Source organism: Benincasa hispida, chromosome 9 (genome assembly GCF_009727055.1).
Source record: "Benincasa hispida cultivar B227 chromosome 9, ASM972705v1, whole genome shotgun sequence".
NCBI lineage: Eukaryota > Viridiplantae > Streptophyta > Magnoliopsida > Cucurbitales > Cucurbitaceae > Benincasa > Benincasa hispida.
Genome location: NC_052357.1, coordinates 38,202,720 through 38,212,582, shown reverse-complemented (window position 1 = coordinate 38,212,582; position 9,863 = coordinate 38,202,720). Strand labels below are relative to the sequence as shown.

The window sequence follows — 9,863 nt, the reverse complement described above, 5'->3', positions numbered from 1 at the left end:
TTTCCACAATTAAGTTCAATCACTAAAAAGAGTTATAACATAAAACTTAATTATAGCCACTTAATATAACTTAGGTGTAGTTGAATTAAAGTACAATTGTAATAGCCTTAATTATGGTAGACATGTGAGGAATTTGGAATTTAACAATAAGAGAGAGTTGAAAAAGATAGTAAATAATTGAGCAAAAAGCAAAAGAGAATCCAAAGAGGGATCAATAGATAAATAAATTACAAAAGGTGGGCCAAAAAAAAAAAAAAACCTTCTTTTTTTTTTTAATTGGGAAATGAGCAACCTCTGAATTAGCGAAGGGGTTGATGAAGAAAGGGAAGCAGCACATTGCATCATACAAAATACTGATAAATTTTATTTGATTATACAAAGGACATTTTTTTTAGGGGTTATAATATATAGTTTGAGATGTGACTACTACAGTAGTGCATTACAACTAATAAATAGAGACATTGAAAAGGAAGGAAAATAAAAATAAAAATGACAAACCCTAAAAGAACAGAGAAAATTCAACACTTGTCAAACTGCAGCAGCAACAAGCCTCCAGGCTTTCCTGTTTCAAATCATAAAGCTTTTATCAACGTGCCATTTATTTTCTGACATCCTCCATTTTTTGCTTCCTACAATGACAGTAAAGATTCGTTTGATTAATACTTTATAAGTAATCAAAATTAAGAAAATATTCTTTGATTTATATGGTGATGCATTGAGTTTAGGTTTATGTTAATTATGCTACCTTTGTTAAGGTTAGTGTCTAGTAGTGAGGAGGTGGGGGTGATGCATAGATGTAGACTGGTGGCGGTGGTGGCGGAGATTTGTAATGGTAGACGGGAGGTGGGTGGTATGGCTTCACCGGAGTTGGGGGTCGGTGGTAGGGTCTAATGGGGGGTGGTGGTGGAGACTTATAGTGGTATGGTGGGTGGTATGGTTTTTTATAGGGTGGTGGTGGAGGAGGAGACTTGTATTTGTAAACGGGTGGTGGGGGCGGTGGGGATTTGTAGTGGTACGGTGGGTGGTATGGTTTTTTGTAGGGTGGTGGCGGAGGAGGTGACTTGTATTTGTATACGGGGGGTGGGGGAGATTTGTACTTATAGATGGGTGTTGGTGGATGGTACGGCTTCTTGTAGGGTGGTGGCGGAGGAGGAGACTTGTATTTGTAAACTGGTGGTGGTGGAGATTTGTACTTGTAAATGGGTGTAGGTGGATGGTATGGCTTCTTGTAAGGTGGTGGTGGAGGTGGTGACTTATATTTGTAGACAGGTGGTGGTGGAGACTTGTACTTGTAGACTGGTGTGGGTGGGTGGTATGGCTTCTTGTAGGGTGGTGGTGGAGGTGGTGATTTATATTTGTAAACGGGTGGTGGTGGAGATTTGTATTTGTAAATGGGCGTTGGTGGATGGTATGGCTTCTTGTATGGTGGTGGTGGAGATTTGTATTTGTAGATGGGGGTTGGTGGGTGGTATGGCTTCTTGTATGGTGGTGGCGGAGGAGATTTGTATTTGTAAATGGGTGTTGGTGGGTGGTATGGCTTCTTGTAAGGTGGTGGCGGAGGGGGTGACTTGTACTTGTAGACTGGTGGTGGTGGAGATTTGTACTTATAAATTGGTGTAGGTGGGTGGTATGGCTTCTTGTAAGGTGGTGGTGGTGGAGGAGATTTGTACTTGTAGACTGGTGGTGGAGGAGATTTGTACTTGTAAATGGGTGTTGGTGGGTGGTATGGCTTTTTGTATGGTGGTGGTGGAGGAGACTTATATTTGTAAATTGGCGGAGGTGGTGGTGGATACTTGTGGTGATGAGGTGGGTGATACGGTTTCTTGTATGGTGGAGGTGGTGGAGGAGACTTGTATTTGTACACTGGTGGAGGTGGTGGTGGTGATTTGTAATGGTATGGCGGGTGATAAGGTTTTTTGTAGGGAGGAGGAGGTGGAGGAGACTTGTAAACAGGCGATGGAGGAGGGGGGGACTTGTAGTGGTAAACCGGAGTTGGAGGAGGAGGGGAAGAGTAGAGATACTCATTAGCATTGGAAGGCAAAGTTAAAGAGAGAAATGATGCCAAAATAGCAATGGCCAAAGAGGCCATTGAGGAATTTCTTTTTCCCATCTTTGCTTTGGTTCTGAGTCCTTAAGCAATGCATAACCTTCCCTTTTATAGGCTTCAAATTTTTACCATTTCATTATTCATAAATCATGGTAACTTCACTATTTAATCTCATTTTTTAAAAAATAGGATCCAATTTTGAATAGTCAAAAGGAGACAGAACCAGAAAAAAGGGGGGAAATGATATTAAAAGTCGCAAAATGGGCTGTCATTAATGTTTTGGACAAGTGAAGTGAGAGAGACCACAATTCACAAACCCAAATTAATTAATGTTAATAATAAATTATTCATTAGATATAGGTTAAATTATATATCACATTTTAGGTAACCATTCTGTTTTTTATTTTTTGTTTTCAAAAATCAAATCTATTTCCTTCTTATTTTTATAATGACTTACATCTTTTTTAAGTACAAAGTTGAATATCCAAAAACAAAAACAAGATTTTAAAAACTATTTTTTTAATTTTTAAAAATTGACTTGATTATTTAAATAATTGGTAAAAAGTAGATTACAAATGAAGAAATTTGGAGGTGGAAATAATGTATATAATTCTAAATTTCAAAAATAAAAATTAAAAATCAAATTATTATCCAACGGAACTTAAATTTTTAAACTTATAAAATGAAAAGTTTAAGATTTTATTATACATAATTTTTTCAAGAAATTATTAGATACAAAATTGAAACTTTTAATGATTTAAAAAAACATTTTTTAGAGATCAAATAATTAACACAAATCTGAAAGTTTTGATCCAGATTTGATCGGGGCAGTTCAAGATAAGCAAAAAAATTAAAGAAAAGTAATATTGGTGGTACAGAGTTCATTATTCTGGAGCAGAAAATTGGTAGGTAATGTACTTCAATTATTTAAAATAGAGTTTATATATAATTTAATTTATGTATTTACTATTATTATTATTATATTGGGAAAAAAAAGTTACTACTATTGAGTATTGTGTTGCATGATTTTGTCCGGAAGGCTGGGACCCGGCGGCTGCTTTGTATTCCTCTTTGGCAAGCCATAATAATTATATGAATATTTTATGCTACTTTTTAATTTATACTTTAATTATAACATACATACTTTTTCTATTATCTTACATACTGCAATTTTTTTATTTATTATTATTTTTGTATTTGCATTGCATGATCACCCTAATTAATATTTTATTAGCCGATCCCAAAAAGATCATTTTAAGCTTATTTATTAATAATTTGGATCTCATTTGTAATCATTTTATTTCTTAAAATTAAACCATGCACTCCCAAATTTCTTTATTTATTTTCTATTTTTATCGATTATTTAAAAAATCAAGCTAAATTTTAAAAGTTAAAATAAATAGTTTTTGAAAATTTATTTTTATTTTTTAAATTTAACTAAAAATTCAACTACTGTACAAAGATATAAATCATTGTAAGATATGAGAAAAAAAAATAGGTTTAGTACTATTTGATCCAACGAAAATAAATGACATATAATGTGTATTAATGGTTATTATATATGTGCTTCAAACTTGTTTGTTCACTCTTGTTGTAATAAAAAAATTATTCCTTGACCAACTAACGAGATTTTTTTCCTATAATATATTTTAATATTGGTTTAAAATTGGATCTGGTTTTAGATCTTGCAGATTTATGTTTGTGAATAATTAAATTTTCACCCATGAAATGTATTAATTTTTAAAATAAGCTAAATTTTATTAAGAGGAAAACTTTACTCTTTTTTCTTTTAACCTTGTAATAAACTATTGTTTAAAGCATGATTTATTAAATATATATATTCAGTAATCAATTTTAGGGTGAGTTCAATAAAAATAAAGGTAAAATTTGCAATGTATTTAGGAAAATTCGATTTTTTCTTTTTTCAGAATGTCATCCAAGTTCAACTTTAGCACATCGGTTTAGGTCCCATCAATATTCGATATTATATCGCATATGGATACATATGACCTTAATAGTGGGGTTACTTATCAAGTATTTTAGATAATCATTCTTTTCTTAGATTATTTTCTTAAATAGAGATAAAAACGTATCAAGTACTCGAACAAAATATCTATTGACGACGTTATGAGATTATTGTCATTTTGCTTCTACTAAACATTTGATGTTTTCAAGATCTTTTTTAATTAAAACTTTATTACACTACTTTAAGGTCTCTTGACTATTAGATGTTTTATTTTAGTTTCTAAAAAACTATTTTAGACCTAATTGTTAATATTTTATCAATCATTTAACCAAAATCTCTTAAAAAAATTGAAAACTCAATAAATATTGTAGTATATGTGTGTGAACATAGTTTCATAAAAAAATATATCATATTTCTGCTGAATAATAATAATTAAGAACTAATGGAAAAGACTCCATCTAAAAAAACATAATAACTAATGACAGACTTTTTTTCAATGTAAAATTCAAAGATTAAAGTAGAATAATTAAAAACTAAAGGGTTGAGATAGAATAATTATAAAATTAAATCAATATTAGTTAGGAGAATATGAGAGAATTATTTTTAATCATTTTTTTCAAAAATATTGTAATTAAAGTATGGGGTGGAAGAATCAAGCTTCTAACCTCGAAATTGATAGTACGAACATTATGCCAATTGAGTTATGTTCATATTGGCTATTTTTAATTATTTAAAAACACAAGAATTAGAAGTCCAAGTTGAACATGAATGTTTTAGAAGTATTTCTTAAACTATTTAATTATTTCAAAATTTTCTTTTATAGTAACTCCATTTATATTCCCTTCAAAAAAAAAAATCCATTTATATTCAATACATAATAATGATCAAATTAAAAATTTATATGAAGTTTTTTCCCATTCACTTTTAGTTTAAAGACAAAATCTCGTACACTAACTTGAATCAAGTATGTAAATATCATTTCACGCTCTTTTATCATTTTGTTTTAATAATTGAACTTGAAATAATTTAAAAGAAAAAGTCGTGTAATACAAACATCATTATTATCCTCTACATAATTTCATATTATGATGATTATTTCATTTATTTATTACAAAAACTATTTAATTCTTTAACTTCGTGAGAATGAGAAATTCAATCTTTTGATCTCTAAGTCACAGTGTATATTTTACTGAAAAAATTAACTAATTCCACATAACTCTAAAGATTGAATAATTCTGTTTAGAGGCCTGAATCTATTGAAATCCTAAAATAATTATTAAATTAAATAAATAATATTATTCTCAATATTAAAAAAATAGGGAAATTTCGACCAACATAAGCTTCATTAAAAGAAAAAATTGACAATAATATAATAGAGATGTCCAAAAAACTAATGGGGTGGGGACCTGCGGGGACTCGTCCCGAACGGGGTTAAAAATCCTAGAATACACGAGGAATGGGGGAGGAGGGAGAAATTTTTTTCTCCATTTGCAATTCGGAGCCGGGGACGGAGAATATATCCCCGACCCCGACTCCGACCCTAACCCCGTCCTATCCCGACTTTTGTATATAAACTATATTATATAATAAATTGTAGCTTTTGTTAGGATAATTATGGAGGTTCTAATTATTTAAGTTTACTCTTAACATTAGAAGAATGGGCGTCCTTGCAAGGAAAAGACCGCTCAGATGGATAACGGGTTTTCAAATTCCATTTCTTAGGTGAGGGGGAGCTCGATCTCTATAAATGGATCTACTATAGCTACTCTCGATATGCTTGGGACTCTGCCCTATGGATTTTGTTTTGAATTATTAAATTCCTTAGATATTGTAATACTTAAGATAGGATGTTATAACGGTTGAATTTTAATTTATAAAAATTATGAGAATTTGGTATTTTAATTATACTTTTTAAATTGAATGTGTGTTATTGTTTTTATTAACCAAAATTGATAATATTTTATTTAAATGAAAGTTGTATTGATATGTTTAAGGAATTGTTAAAATATATATTTATATAAAATAAAAATTGTTAGAAAAAACTGATGTCATGAAAATTTTTCGAACCGATACCCGCGAAATTTCCATGGGGAATCCCCACCCCGTTTCTCGCAAGAAAATTCGTGGACACGAGGAATGGAAAGGGGGATGGGGACGGGGACGGGGACGGGGAGAGCTTCTCTGTCCCCATCCCCACCCTGCCCTATGGATATCTCTAAATTCAATTTCAATAATATAGTTCAACTGATGTACCATCTATGGTGAAGTTAAGAAGGTTTGTATCTATCACCTAACATATATTCAACCAATTAAACAAATAAAAAAAATGAAGGCGCATTCCGAAAAGTAACCAATGACAGCTATGATTTAGATTTGGTGGTAAAGAGATTTATTTTCCTTTTTTAATTCATATGATATGCCAAGAAAACATTCAAATTTATCTGTTAGCCAATTACAAATTTCTTTATTAGAAAGTAAAAAAAAAAAAAAAAAAGGGCACTAGGAAATTGACCTTTGTTCACTAACAGCTACAACAACTTTGGACTTTTTAATCCTAAAACGTATAAACCTTTTAATTAAACGATTTTATATTTTGAAAAGTTTCTTATAGTGTAGATTTATTTAGGAAAAAAATTTACTGATTGAAAAAATGTTAAACTATTTATAGAAATAAAAAAAATATATTGATAAATACTCATAGACTTTTTTATCAGTGCCTATTAATGATAAACTTCTATCAGTTTCTATCATTGATAGACACTGATAGATTTTCTATCAAATAATATTAAAATTTTACTATTTTGTATAAATAGTCTTCTTTATTTTTCTATGTTTGAAAATTTTTCTTTATTTGAATATTTTGAATTTATTTGTTGTCATCTAATTTCTATGACCAAAATATACTTTGTTTGGATGATTAAAACAATTTTTTTGTCACTTCATCCTAAATAAAAACTCAAGTTTAATTTTAGTTTGGAGAATTTTGGAGAATTCTAAATTTAGTAATTTCTTCAAAGATTATAAGTTCAAATATATGGTTCAAATTCTAACTTTAAAAAGCATAAATTTAATAAAATATAACTTACAAAAGAATTATTCAATCAAGCTTTCTTACCTCATTATATTTCATCTTATTATTATTATTATTATTATTGTTGTTATTATTATTATTATTTATCTTTTAGATAGATTTTTAGAATAATACATGGCCTAAATGGGATTAGTATGAAAATGAGATCAAGAAAAAAAACTAAACCTTGTAGATTGGGCATGGAGCTTTAATAGGCATTTCCATTTGGGGTAACCTAGAATTTAGGGTTGGAGAGGCCTATTATTTGTGAGCTCATAATGGAAAAATAGCTATTCCCTTTTTACATTTACCTTTTAAACTTTTTGAAAAAAATATTCATATAGTAATTATAGTCTATCAGTGATGTCTATAAGTGATAGATGATAATAGTTTATCAGTAATAGATGTCTATCAGTAATAAATGATGGTAGTTTATCAGTGTCTATCACTGATAAATAATGATATTTTATTATATTTATAAATATTTTTATTAATTTTTCTAGATTTTTTTTAAATAATTTTTTTTAATAAATAATGACAAAAATAGGATTGGGGGAAAGTATTCCCAAAAATAGGTGTTTAAATCGTGTACCGGATACGATTACACCTTAATCGTGTATCGAGTACACGATAAGGCCTAAATCGTGTATTGGGTACACGAGTACCTGGCCACCTGGCATGCCCAGTTTGCCGTGGCAGTCATGCAGGTTTGACTGAGGGAATCGTGTAACGGGTACACGATTACCCTAAGTCGTGTACCGGGTACATAACTTTCACGTATTAAAACCTCCGCCCGAACCCTTCTTCTTCCTCACTGAAACGTCCATTCTTCTTCCTCACCGCCGCTTACAATCAATTTCCTCACCGAGACCACTGATTCCTTCCTTCTACTTACCAAAATCTCGTTGATTTTCCTTACCGAGGCCTCTATTTCACTGAAATCTTCCAAATTTTCAATTTTGCTTGATTTTTAGTCCTCTATTTGATCCTCACCGAATCCTCCATTGTAGCGGTCATGTTGCTCGATTTTCATACCTTTTTGGTTGCCGATTTTTTCTCGTTTCTGTGGTATATTTCTTTCTCTAATTGGGCTAATCTGTATTTATATGTATGTTTTTGCATGTTTTTAGGCCGAATTTATTTTAAACTTAGTTTATGTATATTTTATGTATATTTAATGTATGATTTAGTGTATAGTTTATGTGTGTATAGTTTATGTATAGTGTATTATATAGTTTATGTATAGTTTATGTATAGTTTATGTAGTATTTAGTTTATGTATTATTTAGTTTATGTATAGTTTACGTATGATTCAGTTTATGTATTATTTAGTTTATGTATAGTTTGTGTATGATTTAGTTTATGTATTATTTAGTTTATGTATTATTTAATTTATATATAGTTTATGTTTGATTTAGTTTATGTATAGTTTGTGTATGATTTAGTTTATGTATAGTTTGTGTATGATTTAGTTTATGTATAGTTTGTGTATGATTTAGTTTATGTATAGTTATGTATGATTTAGTTTATGTATAGTTTATGTATGATTTAGCTTATGTATGTTTTTGGGCTGAAAGGATTGTAGGAGTAGATAACTATAGTTTAATACAAAAGGGAATGTTGTTTAATACCAAAGAAGATTTATAGCTTGCTGTAAAAAAATATTGTGTGACAGAACACTACGAAATTGTCGTAGTAGAATCAAATCAGGATCTTTGGTATGTTAAATGTAAATCCTGGAGTGACGGTTGTGCTTGGAGGCTACGAACATGTCGGTGCAAAACTCATGGGATGTTCGAAATCACAAAACTTCAAGGAGAACACTCATGTTTGTTTTCAGAATTGACACAGGATCATTCACAGCTAGATTCAAATTTCATGAGTATCGAAATTCAAAATTTGGTTACAACTGATCCTGGAGTACCTGTGGTCCTACTTCAAGAAGCCATTAAAAGACAATATGGCTATAATGTCAATTATAGACGGGTGTGGCAAGCCAAGAGAAAAGCGTTAATTGTTGTGATTGGCGATTGAGAGAAATCATATTTGGAGCTTCCGTATTGGCTGAGTGCTGTTGTTCATTACAATCCAAAAACACGAACGATTGGTTTTTCTTCCCTTTGATGTGCCAGGTACGACTATTTTTGGACAAGTATTTTGGTCTTTTGGTCCTGCAAGAGAAGGGTTCAACCATTGTAGGCCATTAATCTAGATTGATGGAACTCATCTCTATAGAACGTATAAGGGGAAATTATTAACAGCCTTATCTATTGATGCAAACAAACATATATTTCCCCTTGCTTTTGCTATCGTAGAAGGTGAGAATTCTTGATTTCTGATAGACATAAGAGCACTCTTGCTGCAATTAATAATGAAGAAATTGGTTGGAGTGAACCCAGAGCATACCACCGATATTGTCCTCACCATGTTGTCAGTAATTTCAATACAAAATACAAATCGAAGCAACTAAAAAATTTGGTGTTTAAGGACCCTATGAGTGACATCATCCAGATCGTGTGCTGAGATAGTTCGGTATGCGACAAATGATACTTTGTTGTCCTATACACTCCCAGCACTACATCAGACCGATTTAAGAGATAAGCACGACAAAGACTGTCGTCGAATCTATGCGGAGTATTTATCCTACTAGTATGGACGATGTGATCGTTGTGCACAGGGAGAATTAACAGATGGCTCAGCTGTATCAGACGACTACTTTCCCTAGTACAATTCCATCACGAGGTGATTTATCTCACGCTTACTATTACTGCATGGTAAGA

At 31.1% G+C, this 9,863-nt stretch overlaps 1 protein-coding gene across 1 annotated transcript; it reads right to left on the bottom strand.

The window, feature by feature from the left end:
• Positions 1-344: 344 nt before the first annotated feature.
• On the bottom strand, positions 345-2,137 carry LOC120086004 (extensin-like). Its single transcript, XM_039042377.1, has 2 exons — positions 746-2,137; positions 345-629 (listed from the first exon to the last, which is right to left on the bottom strand). Exon 1 carries the CDS (start codon positions 2,108-2,110, stop codon positions 764-766), a length of 1,347 nt encoding a protein of 448 aa, XP_038898305.1. The 5' UTR covers positions 2,111-2,137; the 3' UTR covers positions 345-629; positions 746-763.
• Positions 2,138-9,863: the final 7,726 nt, after the last annotated feature.

Bases quoted from the DNA above. Each gene is read 5' to 3' on its own strand.
- LOC120086004 (XM_039042377.1), bottom strand. From the start codon at position 2,110: ATGGGAAAAAGAAATTCCTCAATGGCCTCTTTGGCCATTGCTATTTTG.